The 23,880-nt window shown below is 43.1% G+C and overlaps 2 protein-coding genes and 1 long non-coding RNA gene across 5 annotated transcripts in view; 1 reads left to right on the top strand and 2 right to left on the bottom strand.

Annotated features, from left to right (window-relative positions):
* Positions 1-1,543: 1,543 nt before the first annotated feature.
* Positions 1,544-4,317, bottom strand: LOC310730729. The gene is made up of 2 exons (XR_014534932.1): positions 4,072-4,317; positions 1,544-2,130 (listed from the first exon to the last, which is right to left on the bottom strand). It is a non-coding gene; the product is annotated as an uncharacterized lncRNA (long non-coding RNA).
* Positions 4,318-17,217: 12,900 nt separating this feature from the next.
* Positions 17,218-18,528, top strand: LOC310730461 (uncharacterized protein). The gene is made up of 4 exons (XM_083549491.1): positions 17,218-17,493; positions 17,588-17,804; positions 17,979-18,205; positions 18,324-18,528. Exons 1-3 carry the CDS (start codon positions 17,350-17,352, stop codon positions 18,113-18,115), a joined length of 498 nt encoding a protein of 165 aa, XP_083405617.1. The 5' UTR covers positions 17,218-17,349; the 3' UTR covers positions 18,116-18,205; positions 18,324-18,528.
* Positions 18,529-22,242: 3,714 nt separating this feature from the next.
* Positions 22,243-23,880, bottom strand: part of LOC310728167 (protein NLRC3-like) — a 38,831-nt gene continuing 37,193 nt past the window's right edge. For all 3 annotated transcript variants that reach the window (XM_083545354.1, XM_083545355.1, XM_083545351.1), the window contains one exon: positions 22,243-23,262. In XM_083545354.1, coding sequence (XP_083401480.1) covers positions 23,226-23,262 — 37 coding nt within the window. In that variant the 3' untranslated portion in view covers positions 22,243-23,225. The remainder of the gene's footprint in view (positions 23,263-23,880) is intronic.

A 23,880-nucleotide genomic window follows, 5' to 3' on the forward strand; every position in this document is an offset into this window, starting at 1 on the left:
TATATAAATAAATACAAGTTAAAAACAATAAAAAAACTGTTTTCTGTATTCAGCATAGCTAATGCTATTTTTTTTTTTTCTTATTTGAAAATTTCTTTGTTTAAAATAATATTTAGTTTCAAAGTCATGAAGTGGCTCGTTATTACACAAATGTTTTCCAAACTGGGCTGCAGCAAATTTAATGATTAAGACTAGATATTATGTAGGTGAGTCAGTCAGTATAATCCTTACTTTACACTTTTGAAAGTTCTTAAGACTAAGAGGCAAAGGAAGCTCTATAAGTTTGTCCCTGTTGAACAAGCCGGTGGCGACTGTGGCAAGGAAAAACTCCCCGAGTTGGCATAAGGAAGAAACCTTGAGAGGAACCAGACTCGAGGGAACCTTATCCTCATCTGGGTTTCACCGAATGTCCATTTATTACAGATATACGATGTAGCGGGGTACAGTGATGGTGATCACAAGCAAACTATATTCCTGAGTCAGTGTAGCAGACTGTTTACATTAACTACAGTCTAAATCCATCCTGAAAGCTCCCGTTTTTACTCTGGAATTTCATGGAACCACCCAAGGCATTGATGAGAAACTGTCCCCAACTGCACAGAGTGGCCTCCAATCGAAAAGGATACTATCCAGAGGCAGACCTGGACAAAGTGAGAAGATCCACAGAGGGAAGAGGGGCAGGAACAGTGGTCACTGGAACCGTCTCTAGGTTACATATGTAACCTTAGTTCCCTGAGGGAACAAGGCACTTCCTCACAACGCTTTGGGAATGCTTCCGCATTGCTCACGCTCTGAATCACGTGTGAAATCCGGCCAACAGCAAATTCACGACATCACTGGCGGGTAGACTTCATGACCAGGAAGCTACAAAATGCGCATGCAATGGCGCCAACGCTAGCTTCTGAAAATAAAAAGGGAAGCGAGGCAGGGATGCAGGGAGTGTGGCTCGAAGTTCCTAAGGAAATTAAGGTTACATTCAAAACCTAGAGATGTTATCTTTCAGGAACTCGAGCTGCATCACAGCGCTTTGGGAATGAGTGTCCAATCATGCCACACTGACCAGTCCTTGCCTAGTGTGTGAGAGCACAACCAAAGCGCAGGACAGAAGAGCCGAGAGTGGCTCTAAGGTCGAGGTAGTAGAACCTGACAAAGGTCAGCGGGGTGGACCATCCACAATACATCTACTGAGAGTCTGCTTGTTGCCTATAGGGGCCATTGCAGACAAACAGCTGCCCTGACTTCTGCACAGACTCTTCCTGTGGACGTACGTGTCCAGTGCTCACACTGGACACAGTCAGTTTGTTTCTCCTGGTTAGGGCCTAGAAAGGAGGAGGGTAGAGTGCCTGCAGCATGACAGGTCGTGGAGGAGCCACAGGCACGTTAGGTACATACCCTGATTGGGGTAACCTAAGGACCACCTCGGCTCGAAGAAAGGGGTCAGACAGAGCCGCCAACATGATGGCCAAGTCTCACAGAGGCACTCTGGGTCGTGTTCCGGGCCTCAGCCTCCGGGTGAGTGGGGGAGAACCTAGATGTGACAGTGTCAAGTCAAGTCAAGTTTATTTGTATAGCGCTTTTCACAACAGACATTGTCTCAAAGCAGCTTTACAGAAATCAACAGTGAAGGTGAATGGTGTGTGTTTATCCCTGATGAGCAGCCGTGGCGACTGTGGCAAGGAAAAACTCCCTTAGATGTTATGAGGAAGAAACCTTGAGAGGAACCAGACTCAAAAGGGGAACCCATCCTCATTTGGGTGACATCAAGAGTTTGATCATAAATCTTTCAACAATACAGAACACTGGAGAGTGAGAACTAACATGAGTACTGGAGTATAAGATTATAAGTGATGTTCTTTCTGCAGTCTTATACAGTCTATATGGTCAGTAGCTCCTAGTTTTATAAGCTCAGCATTTGTGATCATCACAGATCCAGCATCAGCTTCTCCATGCCAGAGCCTTTAAACACTCCAGGAGGTCCAATGTCAAACTCCACACATGTAGTGGGATCCAGTTGGCACTGGTACGTCTCTAGATGGTTCGGGATGTTTGCAAGTTCGGCATCTACTTCTTCAAAGGTCCGTAATCATCACGAGGTGGGAGGTGACTGGAGCTGGAGCAACCTCAGGGTGTCTCGGGATGGGGAGAGAAAGAGAAGCAGTGGAGAGGAATTAGCATAGCTGCTGTTCATGATATTAACAGCACAAGTTGATAATGTGCATGTAATCAGATGTTCTGGAGCACAAGGTTATGATGTGATGTGTGTTATGTGTAGGCTTTGCTAAAAAGACGTTTTTAATCTGCACTTAAACTGGGAGAGTGTATCTGAACCCCGAACACTGTCAGGAAGACTGTTCCAGAGTTTAGGAGCTAAATGTGAAAATGCTCTACCACCTTTAGTGGACTTTGCTATTCTAGGAACTACTAGAAGCCCAGAGTTTTGAGATCTCAGGGAGCGTGGCGGATTGTAGCGTGTTAAAAGACTGGATAGATACATAGGAGCCAAACCATTTAGTGCTTTATAAGTGAGAAGTAATAGTTTGTAGTCTATTTCGATACTTAACCGGAAGCCAATGTAGGGACGATAAGATTGGGGTTATGTGATCATATTTTCTTGACCTTGTGAGAACTCTGGCTGCTGCATTCTGGACTAACTGAAGCTTGTGTATTAATGATGCAGGACATCCACCTAGTAATGCATTACAGTAGTCTATTCTGGAGGTCATAAACGCATGGACGAGCTTCTCTGCATCGGATATAGACAACATATTTCTTAACTTAGAAATATTTCTAAGGTGAAAGAAGCTGTTTTTGTAACTTGGTTGATATGATATTTGAAAGACAAGTTGCTGTCTAAAATAACTCCCAGGTCTTTTACCGTTGAACTAGTGGTTACAGAACATCTGTCTAAATGCAGGTTGAGATGCTGGAGCTTCTGTGTACTAGTTTTTGGGCCGATGAGCAAAATCTCTGTCTTATCAGAATTTAAAAGTAGAAAGTTGTGGGTCATCCAATCTCTTATTTCCTTAACACACTCAGTTATCCGAGTTAATTGACCTGTATTGCCTGGTTTAGACGAGATATATAGCTGAGTATCATCAGCATAACAATGGAAGCTAATTCCATGCCTTCTAATAATATTTCCTAACGGAAGCATGTATATTGTGAAGAGTCCCTGAATGCCGATGTAATTTTGTAAGCGATCTAGGAGGAGATCATGGTCTATAGTGTCGAATGCAGCACTAAGATCCAGTAGAACCAACAACGAGATGAAGCCTTGGTCTGAAGCTAAAAACAGGTCATTAGTGATTTTAACTAGAGCAGTTTCTGTGCTATGATGGGGCCTAAAATCTGACTGAAATTCTTCAAAGATATTGTTCTCTTGCAGGTAGGAACAGAACTGGGCAGCGACAATCTTTTCTAAAATCTTAGACATAAATGGGAGATTTGAAATTGGTCTGTAATTCGATAGCGTGTTTGGATCCAGATTAGGTTTTGTTTGGGCTCTTGTATAGCGTGTAATCAGCGTAGGGTCCTGGGGGTCTGTACACGGTGACCAGAGCGAGTTTTCTATGTATGTCTGAAAGTATAATTTTAAGAACGAGCACTTCAAATGATTTAAAGCTGAATCCTAATATCTGACTAACATTAAGAGAGCACTATAAATGGATGCTACACCTCCCCCACGACCAGTCTGACGCGGCTCATGCTTATAAACATATCCTGACGGTGTCGACTCGTTTAGACCCATATAATCACCTGGTTTAATCCAGGTCTCAGTGAGACAGAGTGCTGAGAGATTATTATCTGTGATCATCTCATTTACAATCAGTGCTTTGGGTGCAAGTGATCTAATGTTTAAAAGACCAAACTTTAGAACTTTTTGGTGTTTGCTTATCTGGCATTTTTCAGTTTTAACTGCAATAAGATTATTTCTGGATCTTGTGTATTTAATTCTTGGTTTTACTACACGAGGAATAGATACGGTTTCTATAAACTGGGCTGTGTGTGAACTTGTTACTATTTGGTCTGTAGTATGCGTGTTCTCATAGTGGTAATTTTCTGATGTCTTACCAGTCAGATGGTGTGAAGTAACCTAGAGATGTTATCTGATAGCACTGCTGCTCCAACTCTGCTGGGGTGCAGGCCATCAGGGCGGAAGAACCTAGGACGCTCCCAGAAACAGTTCCAGTTATTAACAAAGAGAAGTTTATGTTCTCGAAACCATGACTGTAACCATTCATTTAGAGCTAAAAGTCTACTAAACTTCTCAGCCCCTCGCTGGTAAGTGGGAAGAGGTCCTGACACTATGATCCTCATTGTGGGCAATGTGCTGCGTACCGTCTCCACCAGGATCCTGAAATCCCTCTTTAAGATCTCCGTTTGCCTCAGCCGGGTGTTTGTTCCGGCATGAAGAACAACCACTCCAAAGTTCTCCTTCAGGATCGCGGGTACCTGCGACATCGAAAACACGAGCACCAGGAAAACAGCGAGTGTGCACCTTACCTTTGTCTCCAGTAGCGCGGACATGCCGGACGATGGAATCTCCGAGGATCACAGTGTCGCGTTCCGTCTCGCAGAGAGGGGCGAAGCGGTTCTCGGTCAAGATCTCGAAGGCCCGTAGTGGTGGCGGGGGAGATGTCTTCGACCAGGGCTTGGCTTGTCTCTTCCGCCGCTGCCGCATCCAGGGTCCGTGTTGCACCTTTGCCGGAGTTGTAGGTGCGCTGGGTCTGGGCAGAGAAACGCGCGGAGTTGATGTGCTGGGGGCGTTAGGTTCAACCCGGGAGTTTACCTGGGATGAGTGCGCGTCCTCCCGGGATGTTTCCAGCACCGCTTTCCGCTTTTGCAGCCGGGCATGCTTTACATGCAGCTCGCGAATCTGTTTCTCCAAAGCCTCCATCTCCAACGCCACCGTTTGCAAATCGAACGAGTCCTCACCTGTGCTCAAAGTCAGACACACAGCCGGCATAGTGCTCATAATCACGAACAGAGTTAATGTACACAAATATGATAAAGTGAGAGACAATGAATATAGTGGTAGTCGAGTTTAACTGACTACAGGCACAAGTCAGGAAGACAAAAACAATTGAGGATTATTAAAAGAGAAAAACACAAACAAACAAATACAAACACAGAACTCGCGGCAAACAAGTCAAACACAGGAAGCTACATCACCGGAAGTCAAGTGTGTCAAAGAATTCAGTGTGATGTCTCTTGAGTCGCAAACAGATCCACCTGTGCTCTGTAAGACCTTTGCCATATTTGCTCCACGTCCTCGGTGTGGAGCTTTCATTCCTGGGGCTTCTGCCCTTGCCTCGAAAGGGTGTCTGCTTTCCTATGGACTAGCATTGTGAACCCCCTGGTGGTCAATGGACCAGCACATTGTGATATTCCAGGTCTGGGAGGAGTGTTTCAGGCTATGTGCCACACAAGATGGAGCTTGTTCAACTGACCTTGGCCGGAACAGCCACTCATGACCGCTCCCCACCTCGTGAGGGAGCATCTGTCGTTAGCATTACGAGACAACAAGGAGCTCCCAGGCCCTGAGACTGGAACACAGCTTCTTTCGATATATAAGGCTTGGAGGGCTTGCAGTGAGACCTTGATAGTAAGGAGTGACTCACCTTCTTTCACTCTCTTGACTGTCATGAGGATAGCTTTGACCCGAGCCGGAGATAGTTGTGCCCGCATAACGGTTGAGTCCCTCACCATGCCTAAGACCAACAGTTGAGTCCCCCACCATGCCTAAGAAGCATTAGGCTGAACCGGAGCACCCGATATTGGTAAGCTTCGCCCCTGAAAGCCAACCTCAGGGACCTTCTATGAGCAGGAAGGATGGATATGTGGACGTATGCGTCACGACCTGCTTAGGAGTGAGCATCCTGAACCTGAGCCTCATAAGCCAGTGGTTCCAGAGCTTAGATCTACATCTGGACGTAACCCCCCGGTCCTTCTTCGGAACCCTGAAGTACTGGCTATAGAAGCCGGTACTCTCTAAATAAAGAAGGGACCACTTCTATGGCCACCTTCTTCAGGCAAGTGATTCCTTCCTGTTCTAGGACCAGAGCCTGCTCGGGACACACCAGAGTAATACACACCCCATCAAAACGGAGAGAAGATGACCAGAACTGAATCAAGAAGGCCTCATCTACGGTGCTCAGGACCCAATTAGACTCTTAAGGGAACCTGGCCGGTCCAGAGTGGCTGGAGCAGTGCCCTGCAGCTGTTGGAGCCTCCTGAGCGAAAGTAGGGGTGAATAGTGAAGTACATCCTGTGGCAGGGTTAACTGCCTGACCTCCTGGTGCCACTGAGGAGGGACGCCGCCCTCCTAAGGTTAAAGCTCTCTGGTTGTCAGGGCCTGCGCACCGCGGCCTGCTTGCTGAAGAGGGCAACCTTTATGTCCGCCGGCTCCTTGGGCTTGGGCCTAAAGCATCTCCGAGGGCCCTCGGCCCCCAACGGAGCCTGTCTTTGGGCTTTGCAGTGCCCGGTAACACCGGGCTGGTGTCCCTTCACCCCACTGCTGCAATCCCTTCACTGGCTTCCCATAGCTGCACGTATCAGATTCAAAACACTGATGCCAGCCTACAAAGCCAAAAATGGACCAGAATCCCCTTACCTCAGAGACCTGAGCACTGCACCATGCTGTCTGATATCCTCCAGCACTGCTTGACTGGTAGCACCTTCTCTCAGAATGAGAGGTAAGAATACTTCAAGGCTCTTCTCTGTTCTGGCACCGAGGTGGTGGAATGAACTTCCCCTAGTTGTCCAAACAGCGGAGTCCCTGGCTATCTTCAAGCCACGGTTGAGGACCTTCATCTTCCTGAAATACTTAAACTAAATTTATAATGAATTTTTATTTGTTAAAAATAAATAAATAAATAAATAAATAAATAAATAAATAAATAAATAAACTCTCAACATGGTTGTAGGCTGATTTATTTTAAGTTGTAATTTAGTGTACCAGTGTAGATTTATTAATTGCTAGAGACTCAAAGCACTTTTGTATGTTTCTCTGAACAAGGGCATCTGCTAAATGCCACAAATGTAGATGTAAATATAAAGTCCTATCAAAATGAAACTTATGGTCAATGTTGTCAAAATGTCCTAAGGTCCTAATCCCAACCCAGCACAAGTAAGGAGATAAAACCCTGATCAGATATTTGTAGCATTTAGCAGGTCATTTACCACTGTGCTATGATGAAGCTAAATAATAAATCCTGACTGATACATTTCATAAATGTTACTCCTCTGTAAAAGTGAGCAGAACTGCTGTGCTACAACCTTTTCTAGAATCTTGGAGATAAAGGGGAGGTTTGATAGTTGCCTATAGTTGGACAGCTGACAGGGTGAAGGGAATTTAGGGGTTTAATAACTATAATAGGGGTTTAATAACTCCCACCTTAAATAATTTTTTCAATTCAATTCATTTTTATTTTTATAGCGCTTTTAACAATGAATATTGTCTCAAAGCAGCTTTACACAGATAATGCGGTGATTAAAAGTGAATATGTTCTTTATGAGTAAGTTTGTCCCTGATGAGCAAGCCGGTGGCGACTGTGGCATGGAAAAACTCCCCGAGATGGCATAAGGAAGAAACCTTGAGAGGAACCAGACTCAAGAGGGAACCCATCCTCATCTGGGTTACACCGAATGTCCATTTGTAGCAGGTATACAATGTTGCGGGGTGCAGTGATGATGATCAGAAGCGAACTGTATTCCTGAGTCAGTGTAGGAGACTGTTGACATTAACTACAGTCCAATCCATCCTCAAAGCTCCCGTTCTTACTACAGAATTTCATGGAACCACCCAAGGCGTTGATGAGAAACTGTCCCCAGCTGCACAGAGTGCCCTCCAGTCGAAGAGAACACTATCCAGAGGCAGACCTGGACGAAGTGGGGAGATCCACGGAGGGGAGAGGGGCAGGAACAGTGGTCACTGGAGCCTCAGGAGGATGTTTAACTCGACCGAGAGAGAGAGAGAGAGAGAGAGAGAGAGAGAGAGAGAGAGAGAGAGAGAAGAGGGTGACAGGAAGAGAAGGATATGGATTATTAAGTGTACTTATTGTTGTATGAGAGTTAAAGTCACTGTGCAGTTTGGACTCCGGCAAGACTCGCTATGGCAGCATAACTAAAATGGAGAACCAGAAGGCAACACAGACATGAGGATCTCTGGGATACGAGACGGCCCACCACACCACCATCAACAAACCTGAGTGAACGTGTGAGTGTGGGGGGGACGACAGCATACAAATATCCCAGCTCACCAAACACTCCATATCTATGATCTCTCCAGATCAGAGCCTTTACCTAAGAAAAAATCTACTGATTAAAGGCTCGACTGAATAAATACGTTTTCAACCTCGACTTGAACACTGAGACTGTGTCTGAGTCCCGAACACTGATAGGAAGGCTGTTCCATAACTGTGGGGCTTTATAGGAGAAAGATCTGCCCCCTGCTGTAGTCTTCATTATTTGAGGAACCAACAGATAGCCTGCACCTTTTGATCTAAGTAGGCGTGGAGGATCATCCTGGTACAGAAGTTCACTCAGATACTGCGGTGCGAGACCGTTAAGTGCATTATACGTCAGTAGTAGTATTTTATAGTCAGTGTAAGATGTAATTGGGAGCAGTGTAGATGATTAAAACAGGGGTGATGTGGTCATATTTTCTAGATCTAGTGAGGACTCTTGCTGCTGCATTCTGAACTAACTGAAGCTTATTTCTGCACTTACTCCAACACCCAGACAGTAAAGCGTTACAGTAGTCTAATCTAGAAGTAACAAAAGCATGAACTAGTTTTTCTGCATCCTGTAACGACATCATATTTCTAATTTTAGCAATATTTCTAAGGTGAAAGAAGGAGATCCTGGTGATATTATTCACGTGAGACTCAAAGGAAAGACTCGGGTCAATAATCACAACGAGGTCTTTGACTGCTGTACACGCTGAAACAGAAACACCATCCAGAGATGCTACAGAATCAGAAAGTTTACTTCTAGCTGCATGTGGTCCTAGTAAAAGTACTTCCGTCTTATCTGAGTTGAGCAGAAGAAAGTTATCGAGCATCCACTGTCTAATGTCCTTTACACACTCCTCAACATTGTTAAGCTGATCTCTCTCATCTGGCTTTGCTGAAATATACAGCTGTGGATCATCAGCATAGCAATGGAATCTAATACCATGTTTATGAATAATTTCACTAAGAGGCAGCAGATATAAAGTGAAAAGCAGAGGGCCTAAGACAGATCCTTGAGGAACACCAAACTTTACCTCGGCGAGTGTGGGGAACTCACCATTTACATCAACAAACTGATAGCGATCAGTCAAATAAGACCTGAGCCAAGAGAGAGCTGTTCCCTTTATTCCAACAACGTTCTCAAGTCTAGCAAGTAGTATAGTGTGATCAATGGTGTCAAAAGCTGCACTGAGGTCGAGCAAAACAAGTAAGGAGACAAAACCCTGATCAGAGGCCAATAACAGTCATTTACCACCTTAACTAGCGCCGTCTCTGTGCTATGATGAGGCCGAAATCCTGACTGATACATTTCATAAATGTTATTCCTCAGTAGATGTGAGCAGAACTGCTGTGCTACAACCTTTTCTAGAATCTTGGAGATAAAGGGGAGATTTGATATTGGACTGTAGTTGGACAGCTGACAGGTTGAAGGTCAGGTTTCTTAATTAGGGGGTTGATAACTGCAGTTTGAAGGATTTTGGTACAAAACCAGTGCTAATGGAAGAGTTTATTATTTTAAAACAGGTTCAATTCCCTCTGGAATGATCTGTTTGAGGAAACTTGTAGGTGAGGGATCGAGAATGCAGGTTGATGATTTTGATGAGGAAATTAATGAAATTAAGTCATTCTCATGAATAGGAGTAAAACTTTGTAATTGATTGTCTGTTATAATGACACTGCTATCTACAGGGTTACTTGTAAAATAATTTGAATTTATATTAACCGTCTGGATTTGGGGTCCCTGGTGGTCTCACCGCTGCGGCCCGGGTTCGTTTCCTGGTCAGGGAACCAACCCCAGCCATTAGGGTTGCACAAGTGGATAAATGGGTTGGGTTGCGTTAGGAAGGGCATCCAGCGTAAAAACATGTGTCAAATCAAACATGCGGATGATCCGCTGTGGCGCCCCCTAATTGGAGAAGCCGAAAGAATTAACCGTCTGGATTTCTTGCCTGATGTTTTCAATTTTATTATTAAAAAAGTTGATGAAATCATTACTACCTATTGATGGTGTGCATGTGAGTGCAGTGCTTTTATTCCCTGTTCATTTTGCTACCGTGCTGAATAGAAATCTAGGATTCTGCTTGTTATTTTCTATGAGGGTGGAGAAATATGCTGATCAGCAGCACTAAGAGATTTTCTATAAATTAGGAGGCTCTTCTTCCATGCTATTTGAAATACTGTTAATTTTGTTTGACGCCATTTACGTTCTAATTTCCGAGTGGTCTGTTTTAAGGTGTGTGTATGATCATTATACCACTGTGATGATTTTTTCTCCCTGATCATTTTGGTCTTAAGGGGAGCTCCATCATCTAGGGTATAACGTAACATTGATTCTAGGTGTTCAGTGGCCCAGTCGAGCTCTGCAGGGTCAGACGGAGATCTATCTAATATCGTAATTTCTGGAAGATTATTGATAAAACGTGCTGCTGTAGCTGACGTGAAAGTACGCTTAACACGATAACGTGGTGAGGTAGAAATGCAATGACTGAGGCAGATTTTAAAAGAGATGAGGTAATGGTCTGAAATAGCTTCAGACTGTGGAATTATGACTACGTTTTATATTTTTAATCCAAATGTTAACAACAAATCAAGAGTGTGTCACCACTATGAGTGGGTCCTATAACATTCTGATTAATTCCAACTGAATCTAGAATGGACACAACTGCTGCTCTTAAGGAGTTTTCCTGATTATCAAAATCAATATAAAAATCAACAATTAATGCTTTGTCTAGAGAAGTAGCAAAATTTGTGATGAAATCTGCAAATTCTATGAGAAAATCAGAGTCGGATTATAATTATAATTAAAATTATAATTAGTGGAATTTACTGACTGGACCTGCTTTCGGACACTGAATATTTTATGTTGGTGTAAAGAACTTCAAATGTTTTACATTTGTGTTTAGTCTTTTGTGTGACGCTTAGATTATTATTATAAATAGCTGTGACTCCGCCTCCTCTGCCATTTAGACGGGGTTGGTGTATGTAACTATACCCAGGAGGACTCGCTTCATTTATTGCCTAATATTCATTCAGTTTAATCCATGTTTCTGTCAAACACATTATATTAAACTCCTGGTCGGTAATAATTGAGTTTATAGTCAGTGCTTTTGGCGTGAGAGATCTAATATTCAGCAATCCTATCTTTAGATCAGAGGTGCTGGCTGTGCGTTCAGTCCTATTTAATTTAATGTTAATCAGGTTACTAAAACAGACTTTCTGAGAATTCCTATATTTTGGTTTCACTCGGGGGACAGACACAGTCTCAATTTGGTGGATCCTGAGTGACGACTCTGTGCAGCTAGCAGACGGTCGGTTTAGCCTGTCTGTCTGCTCCCTGGCCTTGGCTCTAGACAGTCACTTGTTAACTAGTGCTGTTCTGAGACTATGACCTATACTACAGGATTCTATTCTATACTATAGAATTCCTATATTTTGGTTTCACTCGGGGGACAGACACAGTCTCAATTTGGTGCATCCTGAGTGTTTGATGAAACATGTAAGTAAGTACACAAGTATTTTGCAAAGGGGGGTGGAGAAATGTCTCATGTCACTGTGTACTGCATCAGCTGTATGTATGGTGTAACTGACAATAAAAGCTTCTTGACTTGAAATGACATAAGTACAAATTTCTGACCTGATAGTTATATTGGTATTTATTTAAGTGTCTTTAAATCATATAATATTTTACCGATTACTTACAATTGTGTCATTAATGAATTGATGAAATCTTCACTGGTAAATACTGATTGTGTGCATTCCAGGAGAATTCCAAGATCCATCTAAACTCAGAGTTTCTGGTCAAGCTTGGATAAAAGATCACTTATTTCCCATAAATCCATTATGTCATCAATTTCTTGCTAAATGTCTTTATTTTCCTACACGAAGCTGCAATAAAAAGCTGAGGTTTGGGGAAAAGTTTCGGCTGGGGAAAGACAGGCACCCAACGTAAGAGTGGCAGAGTTCTATCAATCCCCACACTTGAGTCCTAAATGTAATGTGTTGAAAATATTTTGCAGTTATTCCCCTGAGGTTTTTAGGCTTTGTTAAAGTCCCTGGTGACAAAGGCACTACTTCCAGATATCACACTATGTAGTCCACCAAAATTATCACAAAGTGACAGTCCTTGTGCAGCCTTGTGTAATGGCTGGAAAAAAATCCATACCGATAGTTTCAAAGGGGACTTCAATTGATCTTTTTAAAGTGGCCATCAGATTTACCAGACCACATTTGTGACATTCTGCACACCATCTTGCATATTCCTGTGAATGACTGGACTAATAGAAATGAGCCATTATGTATTGTCTTTTACTGTCCCAGGTGTATAGCCATAGTTGTGATAAACCTTCATAAACTCTTCTGTTCTTAAACTACATTGTCCCTTCCTTTGCTTAAGTGTCTTATATCACTTGATATATCTTATCTTTAATAATGGAAAAATACCTATAGGAGAGCACAACATCAGCCTGGATTCTATTCATAATTTATTTTTACTTGGTCAAAGGTGTCATGCGTCTCCTCCAGAGAAAATTCCATTTACATTACATATATGGCATTAGCAGACACCCTGAGTCTGGTTAGCAGAGTGGTGCAGGGGAGACTTTGGGGAGTGGTAGCTTAGTGGTTAAGGTGCTGAGATACTGATCGGAAGGTCTGGTATCTCCAACCTCTTGAGCCTTTGAGCAAAGCCTTAAACCCTCTGTGCTCTATCTGTATCATGGCTAACCTTGTGCTTTGGCCCCAGCTTCTGAACATGCTGTGCTATAATGTATACTGAACAAAATTTTAAATGCAACACTTGTTTTTGCCCATATTTTTCATGAGCTGAACTTAAACATCTTTTTCTATGTACACAAAAAGGATATTTCTCTCAAATATTGTTCCCGCTCGGGAACTCGAGCTGCGTCGTAACGCTTTGGGAATGCCCCTGCATTGTCCGCGCTCTGAACCACATGTGAAATCTGACCAATAGGCGAGTCATGAAGTCATCGGTGGGCGACGTCGCGTAAACCAGGAAGCTACAAATGGCTGCGAGATGGTAGAGATGCCAGCTTCTGCTCGTTTAGGTAAGCGCTGTTTCGATGTGTTTTTCTGATCGAGTGATGGCTTGCAGACAAAAATACCGTGAATGTGTTCATCCGTGGTCCCCGCTTCATTACAGAGAAGGATACGCACGATCGTTGCGTTATTTGCTTAGGAGTGGAGTATGCACAATTGGCTCTCGAGGGAGACGATTGCTCACATTGTAGCCGCATGGCTATGCGCACGCTTCGCTCCCGGAGAGCGCTTTTCGAGAGGAGCTCTCACCCTCGCGGCTCTGGTCCCGCTACTTCCGAGGCAAAGCGGCGCTGGCACTCATGGGGCTCGCAGGCCGATGTAGCAGCGGGGTTGGAGTCGGATGAGTCCTCTCCAGCCTCTTCTGCTGGATTGAGCACCTGCTCTCTCGGCGAAGCAGCTTCTTCTCCTGGCACGAGCAGCGCGGTGTTACATGTCTCTCCCTCCGAGAAGGGTGAGATGATGGATGCTAGCGAGCCCGTGGACTCCTTGCAGCCTGTGCTGTACGAGGAGCTCCTCGAGGTCGTGACACGAGCTGTGTCCAAGCTGGATCTAGCTTGGCCGGTGGAAAGGCAGAAGCAGCGCACCCAGTAAGCTGGATGAGTGTTTCCTGCGTCCTGTGTCACTTCCTCGGCGCCGGGGCCTTTCGTTCTTCCCCAACCTGCACCGCACGTACTTTTGCACAACACTCCTTGCTCTACGCGAACGTGGTTTGGGGCTAAGGTACGGGGCGATGCCGCGTGTGGAAGAGATGCTAGCTAGCTATCTCTCCCCTAGTGTAGCATCGTCGCTAAAGGCCCCGGTATTCCCTACTAAACTGTTGCGTGCAACATCAGCCTTAGTAGGGAAAGCTTATGCCGCAGGCCAAGCTGTGGGTCGCCTCCACACCATGGGTGTGTTGCAGGCATACCAGGCTGACCTGCTACGTGATTTGGATGAGGGACTCTGCTCCGGGGCCATCAAGCAAACGGCGCGGGCCGTTGGTCGGTCCATGGTGGCCCTGGTAGACACAGAAAGGCATCTGTGGCCCACCTTATCTGACCTCCCAGATAAGGATAGAGCTGTGCTGTTGAACGCACCGATGGCTTCTCCTAAAAAGCATTCGGCTGCGTTTCAGCAGTACCTCCCTCGCCGAGCCAAGTCCTTCCGGGCACCGCGAAGCCCAGAAACAGACCGTTGCCACCCGATCTCCGCGGGCAGGGCTTAAGGGCCCCAAGGGATGCTCTAGGCCAAAGAAGGAACAGGATGACCTAAGGGTCACCCTCGCCTCCAACAAACGGGCTGTGGTGAGTAGATCCTGACAGTCTACGGTCGGGGGGGCGGTGTGCACCTCACGCTACGGTGTCCGTCCCTCCTCTGCACCACCAGGAGGCCAGGCTGTTGGCTCTGCCACAAGATGTGCTTCAGGGCACGGCCCCCCTCCAGCGGACGTCTCCCTTTACTTCCACCCAAAGTCTCGGTACGGATGGGGTCAATGGCCGCAGTACGCTGCTCCGGCCGTTCGGGTCGAGGAGGCCGGTCTGTCAGCCCTGCCACAAGGTGTGCTTCCAGGGCGTAGCCTCCCTCCAGTGGTTTGCTCCCCATCCTTCCACCTAAAAGTTATTTGCAAATGGGGGAGTTCCGCCACCTCTCGCGAGGTGTCATCAGCTGAGGGGCTCCACCCCAGCTGCTCTGAGTGGGTCAGATGCCAGCCCCGAGGGGTTGGTTCCCCTGAGTAACTTTCTGACAGCTTGGGAGGTGGTCCCCCCCCTCGGTTCGAGAGTTAGGCTTCTACAGCCCGTACTTTGTCGTTCCGAAGAAGGATGGCGGGTTACATCCCATTCTAGATCTTTGCCCCTTGAACCGCTCACTTATGAGGCTCAGGTTCAGGATGCTTACCCTCAAAGAGGTCGTGACTCAGATCAGGTCCGAGGACTGGTTCATCATGATAGATCTGAAGGACGCATACTTCCACATTTCCATACTTCCTGCACACAGGAGGTTCCTGAGGTTTGCTTTCGGAGGCAAAGCTTACAAATATCGGGTCCTCCCGTTCGGCCTAGCACTCTCGCCCCGCACCTTCACGAAATGCGTTGACGCAGCTCTGACCCCGCTGCGGTCCAAGGGCATCGGCATTTTGAATTATATCGACGACTGGTTGGTACTGGCTCATTTGGTGCACCAGGCGGTTCGGCATCAAGATGTCGTTCTCGCCTGCATGAAGGTGCTTGGGTTCAGACTGAAAGCTGGCAAAAGTGCGCTTTCTCCGGTACAGAGAACCACTGTTTTGGGCGTGGTGTGGGACTTGACCAGGTTGCGGGCATGGTTGTCTCCCGCCCGGATCAAAGTCATCCTCACCACAGTCAGGAGGGTAAGGAAAGGCCAGCCACTCACTGTGAAGCAGTTCCAGAGGCTGCTGGATCTCATGGCAGCCGCGTCCAGGATAATTCCACTCGGCCTCCTCCACATGAGGCCCCTCCAGTGGTGGCTCCAGGGCAGAGGGTTTTCCCCCCCAGGGGGAATCCGTATCATACTATCAAGGTCTCGCGGCGTGCCCTTTGAGCCTTGGATGTATTGAAGGACCCAACGTTTCTGTCCCAAGGCCCGTTTTAGGGACTCCTTGTCATCGTGTAACGCTAACGACAGATGTTTCCCTCATGGGGTGGGGAGCGGCCCAGGGTCTGTGGTGCGGCCCACGTCTCTCGTGGCACATAAATTGCCTGGAGATGATGGCGGTGTTTTTGGGGTTAAAACACTTCCTCCCAGACCTGAGAGATCACCATGTGTTGGTCCGCACGGACAATACTGCGCTAGTCTCATACATCAACCACCAGGGGAGCCTCCGGTCTCGCCCCTTGAACAAGCTAGCGTGAGATGTCCTATTGTGGTCCCGGGACAGACTCCTCAAATTAAGAGCCGTTTACATCCTGGGACGGTTGAATGTCAGAGCAGACGCCCTGTCGAGACAGGGGCCGAGGCCTGGGGAAAGGCGACTCCACCCCGGGGTGGTGGAGCTTGTATGGCGGAGGTTCTACAGGGCTCGAAGGGGGGCTCAGATAGAGCCGCCAGCACAACTGCCAAGTCCCAGACAGGCACTCTGGGTCGCGTCCTGGGCCTCATCTTTAACTCTAAAAGGTTAGTAATTTCAAAAAATGTGTGGATTTCTAAAAACTTTGTTTCTTATGGTCATTTTTGTATTTGAAATTTAATTGTAATCGAATATGTTGTGCTTCCCACCAGGAAAAAAAAAAGCTTTTGGAATGCTAACCGAATGAAATTAGCAAAACATTTTACAAAGTCTCATTATCTTGAGATCTGTTTAGTTTTTTTTTTTTTTTTTTTGTCTGAGATTTTAGTCTCTTCCATTTTGATTTTCATGTCATTAGTTGTACTAATAAAGCTAATTTTGTAATACTGAGCTATGCTAACTAATGTATTTACCAATGTTTTAAGCTGCTAACGTTGGGGAAGACGTTTTATCAACTCTCTCGCGAGAGGATATTCAAGATCTCTTTCCTGGTCCTGAGCACTTCCTGAGGCGCAAAGACATTTGGCTTTTGACTCATAAGGAAGAACAGGTAACTTATCTTAATACTTGTCTCTTGATAATTTTTAACCTGTTAGTGGACATAATTTCAGAACAGATGATTATATGTAAGTTGGTGTGGTTGAAGAATAAGACACAAGTGACACATTTGTAATTATATTTTATATGAACATTTCTATATTTGTATTTTAGGGGCACACTTTTCCTGTTCAATTCAATTCAATTCATTTTTATTTGTATAGCGCTTTTAACAATGAACATTGTCTCAGAGCAGATTTACACAGATAATGCGGTGATTAAAAATGAATATGTTCTTTCTGTTGAAGTCTGTGGTTCATCAGCAGATGAAGAATATAATGAAAACAAGACGGCCCCAGCACTTCGAAGTTTTTAAAGTTGCCCAGCTCAGAATATGTTCTCTTCACTGACAGTGAACTACAACAAGTGAAACGTACATACTTTGAGCAGCAACGCCTTGGAAAAGAAGGTGAAGTTACCTTATCAAAAGAGCTCTACTGCCGGCTCATCTGAAATACCATGACAAACATGATCTCGATTGCAAGAGCCTCTTCCGATGACTTCAAATATCCCAGCAAACATGAAGTTATTGCAATGGCAAAGCAGTTAGTGGAACACTACCCTATGATAAAAGATAAGTCAACTGGATCTAGGCATGAGTGGGTGAGAGGCTTCATTTACTTGAATATTTATAAAAATGTTTTGTTGATAACATTGTTTCAAAACTATTCATTGACTCTTTTGTTCTGTTGTACAGGATATTGTTGCCAAAAAGCTCTCGAAGCGACTTTCAAATATCCGAAGTCCCATGAAGGCCAAACGCACTCCTTTAAAGATAGCACATCAGTACAAAGAACCTTCTGCTTCTATGACAAGTGACTATGATGCTGATTCCAGTGCATTAAAAGTCAATCTTTCACCAGCTTCAAGATCAAGCACCCCACTGGAAGAAAATGCCCGCATCGATGAAGGATGTAAGTACATTAAAATCTACTTTAAAATGTACTAGTATTTGTAGTAAATAACAATTTTAATATGTAAGCCTACTTCTATTTTTTTGTTTTAATGTAGAATACATTCTTGAATTGCTAATTTTGTACACCTTGTTCAGTGGTGTACTCTAATTATATTGTACGGCCAAATTGCAGCTGATGGTCCAGACAACAGCCTTGACAGCCTGAAAACTCAGGCAAGACATTACAGAACTCTGCAAGAAATTTACAAATTAAAGAAGCCAAACAAAGCTGCTGTAACTCGTCTATTAGACCTGGAGTTCAAGTCCTGAAGAAATTTCATTGATTCTGATGCTTTGAAGGAGCAAGATAGACCTACAAATATTTTACAGGCATACCCCTGCTTCAAAGAACTGGACCATGTGGGCACACTGAAGCATTGTTTAGATTGATGTAAAACATAGTGAACAAGTCCTATATACTGCAGACATACAAGTTGATGATTCTTTTAATAACATTAAATGATTGAAATTTTTTCAGGCAATGGATGAACTCCGGAGAATCATTGAGCCGAACAATTGTCAATACTTTTATGAGGTGAACAGCAGGTGGGAGACCTTCTACTCCAAGGTTCAGTTTGATGGAATGATGAAGAAAATCATGAAGCCTCCAAAGACATTAAACGGAGGTAAAACATTTTCATTAATTTAATCTGTATGGACCAAAGATTCCCAACTCTGGCCCTTAAGCCGGGCTCACACTACAGGATTAAAAAAATTTTTAAAAAGCGCACACATAAGGAGAATCTTTGCAGATTATCTTCCCTGAAATCTTAAACATGCACACACAAGATTTAAAAATCGCGGCACAACACACACTACAAGATTTTGCTAAATTAATCATGCCGGAGGAAGCGCTTCACGTGATCTAAAGGAGACGCGGAAAAGCGGGTGTAAACAAAATGGATACTGTAGCACAACAACTTGCTGTATCAATACTGATCGTTTGTAGAGAAAAAACAAAAGCAGAAGATTAAACGATTGTGGATGAGAAAATAGAAAAAGGCAGTCATGTTGTTCAACGAATTCGTTTCGCGTTCCCCATTTCGAAATATTCGTCACTCCCGTCTCCTCATAGACTTGTTTCCTACTGGCTATTCTGAAAGTACTGACGTAATCATAGCCGTGATCATCAGATTTAAAATCTTAAATATCAAACAATGTTTGATATCGGGACGACCCCGATTTGTATTTGAACAGATTGGGAGGTCCAAGACCAGGAGGTGTTCTATCTGTGAACAGCTCACATTACAAGATAATCCTGCAGTGTTATTTTTGCTCTATTTGTGCTGTTAGGAAGTTTCTCCTATTTTCATTAGTGTTTCATCTATCTTCCATTAAATAATGGAATACATTAGACTGACTTCTGTTTGAGGCTTATACAGTGTATTGATCTGTGCCAATGTTTTTGCCTTATTGTTATTTCTGGGGATTAGTTTTAGACTGTTCATTTTGCTGTGCTATTCCTGAATTGTTTAAGCAGAACATGTTTATTCTTGAATCTGCTATACATTAAAGGGATAGTTGATGCAAACATGAAAATTGTCCTAATTTACTCATTATGTTGTTTCAAAACTGTCTGACTTTCTTCTGTTCAGTACAGAAGATTTTTTGGAAAATTTTGCTAAGCAGAAAGTTGTCGGTCAACTGTCTGGTTGCCAACATTTTATTTTTATTACTGTGTACTTTTGTACATAGTAAAAGAAACTCTCAGGATTGGAACAACATAAGGGTGAGTAAATTGACAGAATTTACATTTTTGATTCAACTGTCCTTTTTAATGCAATGATTTTAATGAATGTTAAATGAATGGTTGTCAAACCTGAGTGTTTGTTTCTTCATATTGTATTTTTATGTTTAAGGGGGCTTATTTTGAGAATTTTCATCAATTTTTTGGGTTTTGTGTGATTACAAAAAATTATAAAATATGCTGAATTTAAGGTGTAATATTCTAGTTTTAATGCAATCTTCCCTAAAATTGAGTCCTTACAAAACAATGAACATTTCTTGTTTGTCTTTTCTTGTTTGTCATTTCTTGTACTGCCATTATTTTTAGTGACCAGATTTAAGCAGTTTTCATTCATTTTTTTATTATTCTGTTTATAAAAAGGAAGAAAAAAAGGCTTGAAACTGGGCTTTTCTGTCTAGTTACAGGATCTAGTAGAATTTATTATTGACTAGATATTAATGCTAGTTTCAAGAATTCTTACAAAGTCAATTTTGCTTACCCCATTGTCAGATTTTTTGCTTGATTTCAGTACAATTTAACTAGATTTAAGTAAATCTAGCTTGTTTCAAGAGGGGGCATTTTTTGCAGTGTACAGTCCAATATCAAACCTCCCCCTTTATCTCCAAGATTCTAGAAAAGGTTGTAGCACAGCAGTTCTGCTCACATCTACTGAGGAACAACATTTATGAAATGTATCAGTCAGGATTTCGGCCTCATCATAGCACAGAGACGGCGCTAGTTAAGGTGGTAAATGACTGTTATTGGCCTCTGATCAGGGTTTTGTCTCCTTACTTGTTTTGCTCGACCTCAGTGCAGCTTTTCACACCACTGATCATCTCCTGCTTGCTGGACTGGAGAACGTTGTTGGAATAAAGGGAACAGCTCTCTCCTGGCTCAGGTCTTATTCGACTGATCGCTATCAGTTTGTTGATGTAAATGGTAAGTTCTCCACACTCTCTGAGGTAAAGTTTGGTGTTCTGCAAGGATCTGTATTAGGCCCACTGCTTCTGAAGTATCCTTCTAAAATATTGCTAAAATTAGAAATATGATGTCGTTACAGGATGCAGAAAAACTAGTTGATGCTTTTGTAACATCTAGATGAGACTACTGTCACGCTTTACTGTCTGGGTGTTGGAGTAAGTGCAGAAATAAGCTTCAGTTAGTTCAGAATGCAGCAGCAAGAGTCCTCACTAGATCTAGAAAATATGAGCACATCAGCCCTGTTTTAATCATCTACACTGCTCTCAATTACATCTCACACTGATTATAAAATACTACTACTGACGTATAAAGCATTTAACGCTCTCACGCTGCAGTATCTGAGTGAACTTCTGTACCAGTATGATCCTCCACACCTACTTAGATCAAAAGGTGCAGGATATTTGTTGGTACCTCGAATAATGTAGACTCCAGCAGGGGGCAGATGTTTCTCTTATAAACCCCACAGTTATGGAACAACCTTCCAATCAGTGTTCGGGACTCAGACACAGTCTCAGTGTTCAAGTCGAGGCTGAACACATATTTATTTAGTGGAGTCTTTAGTCAGTAGGTGTTTGTGAGGTAAAGGAGCAGATCTGGAGGAATCATGGATATGGAGTGTTTGGTGAACTGGGATATTTGGATGCTGTCGTCTCCTCACTCTCACATGTTCACTCAGGTTTGTTGATGGTGGTGTGGTGGGTCGTCTCTTATCCCAGAGATCCCTCATGTCTGTATTATCTTATGCCATCTCCGGGAGTTTTTCCTTCACCACAGTCGCCACCGGCTTGTTCATCAGGGACAAACTTACTCATAAAGAACATATTCACTTTTAATCACCACATTATTTGTGTAAAGCTGCTTTGAGACAATGTTCACTGGTACAATACAAATAAAAATGAATTGAATTGAACTATATGGAAAATAGGTCCACTACAAGGTCCATGAGGGAGTAATATGTTAATAGTAATATGAGTCCCATTAACAGGTAGTGAGGAAATGTAGTATGTCATAGTAGTACAACTTATGGTACATGCTGCTTTAATACAAAGTGTTCTACACCAGTTTCACTCCAACCAGTTGACTAGTTTAACTCTGCACTGCTGGCTAACTTGTGCTAGTAGTGTGGAATGACACTGAAACTCACTATTTGTTTCCATCTGCATAGGACCTGACTGAAAGTCATGATTTCTTATCACAATGGGACCATACTATGAATCAGTGGATCTCAACATGAGACCATGCGGAGAATACCTGCAGAATGGTCAAGAGACCACTGAAACTCTCTATACAGCATATCACCCTTCAATATCACAATACATAATTTACATTATATGATGGGAGAATGCAACAAAAACAGATATCTTTTTATGTAAGCAACATTAATGGTATCAAAGACTCTTTCCTAATGTGTCATAGGTTTGGGGGAGGTGCCTCTATGTAGCAGAGCCATATAATTATGCATTGTATACATTTGGCTTGACTGTCACAACCATCGCCATACATGGTGCGTCATTTGATCATTTCTAAGCTTCTTGCCAAACAGATCAACAATCAATCAAGAGGTGAACATTACATCACAGTCCCCTCCCCCCTACACACACACATTCTCTATATACCGTATATAATTATATATTGTATGTTTTGTATTATTAAATCAATATATTATATGACCAACACTAAAACACACAAATTCAGATTGTCCAATATAGAAGACATTTTATTTTAATTGACAATTCAGTTGCACAAAAGTTACACAATGTATGTAAAGTTTAAATTCAAAGCATTTAAAATGTGATGTGTATAATGTGGGTTTAAGCAAGGTATTTGTAATTTACCCAGGATCAAAAGTTGGGCAACATATCAATTACAAATATAAGATTTTTTATAGTTTTATACAAAGTCTTTGCAGCCAATGACTGCCTAAAATCTGGAATCCATACAAATCTAAATGTTAAGAGTTTTCTCCAGAGATGCTTCTCTAGGCCTATGTTGGTTTTGTTTAGGGTTAAGATCAGGTGACTTAAAGACTAATAGAGACTTAAGATGACTTTAGATTGCTTTCACTGTGTATTATAAGGGATTATCCCTCTGTACGGTAAAGCACAATCTTATAATTTGTACATAATTTAAGTATAGTTTCACAGATAATGTAGTATGTTTTGGATCATGAGTCTATTCTTTCATTTTCTACACTTTTCTTTTGATCATTTAAAAAAAAAAAAAAAGATAACTGTATTGACTAAATACTTATGGACCAGAGCGTACATCAGCATAATTAGAAAATAAACTTTTCCACGTGTTGTTATATTGTATTTTTTATTGTATTGATGGTTTCTGTAATTGCATGATAACATGTTAATGGTGGTATTAAGAGGTGGATTAAGTCGGGATTAAGTCGGGTACTCGTCCCAGGTACCAAATGCATGGCCCACCACTGATATTTATATATACATACTCAAGCTACATGATAGAACATATTGCACATTTGTTACTCAAATTGTTTGATAAGATTCATTGAAAGTTCCAGAAGGTACATTCTTACATTGACCTTCTGATTAACCAGAACCAAACAGAATTCTAACTTTATTATCGATACATTCTGAATGAAAATCTGAATGAGTTTCACCTTATGTTCTTGTTTCTGTCCTGCATTATTTTTATGATTTCTAACATTTATCTTCTACATGTGAGACTGAAAAACTGCTCCAACCTGCAGAGAAGTGAAAAAAAAAGTGAAGAATCAGTCACACAAGCAGACATTTACCATGAAACACAGGTCAACTCCCACTGCCCAAAACTCCTAATACAGTGTGTAAGTGTAGAAACTTTCATCAAATTTAAACAGTCAGCATTTCCTATGTGCATTATTTATAGTACAAGTACACACATACTGTAAACTAATAGATTATTATATTATTAAATAATTATTCATGAATACTATATATGAATATTATATATATATAGATAGATAGATTCTGGAAACCGTCCGGCGCCTCAGGAGCGGGGAGCAGTGCCCTACCAATGATGTTTACAGTAGAGGTGGGGAGCTGTTGACCTCACCTGGGGAGGTCATTCGACGGTGGAAGGAATACTTCGAGGATCTCCTCAATCCCGCCGTCACGTCTTCCATTGAGGAAGCAGAGGTTGAGGGCTCAGAGGTGGACTCGTCCATCACCCAAGCTGAAGTCACCGAGGTAGTCAAGAAACCTCTCGGTGGCAAGGCACCGGGGGTGGATGAGATCCGCCCTGAGTACCTCAAGTCTCTGGATGTTGTGGGGCTGTCTTGGCTGACACGCCTCTCACGTGGCGGTCAGGGACAGTGCCTCTG

This window comes from Silurus aristotelis, assembly GCF_946808225.1.
Source record: "Silurus aristotelis genome assembly, chromosome: 1".
NCBI classification, from domain to species: Eukaryota; Metazoa; Chordata; class Actinopteri; order Siluriformes; family Siluridae; genus Silurus; species Silurus aristotelis.

Excerpts from the sequence above, each read along its gene's own strand:
- LOC310730461 (XM_083549491.1), top strand. The coding sequence starts at position 17,350 with ATGACAAACATGATCTCGATTGCAAGAGCCTCTTCCGATGACTTCAAA. Across the intron at positions 17,494-17,587 it reads CTGGATCTAGGCATGAGTGG|GATATTGTTGCCAAAAAGCT; the intron begins GTGAGAGGCTTC and ends TCTGTTGTACAG. Across the intron at positions 17,805-17,978 it reads TGCCCGCATCGATGAAGGAT|CTGATGGTCCAGACAACAGC; the intron begins GTAAGTACATTA and ends GCCAAATTGCAG.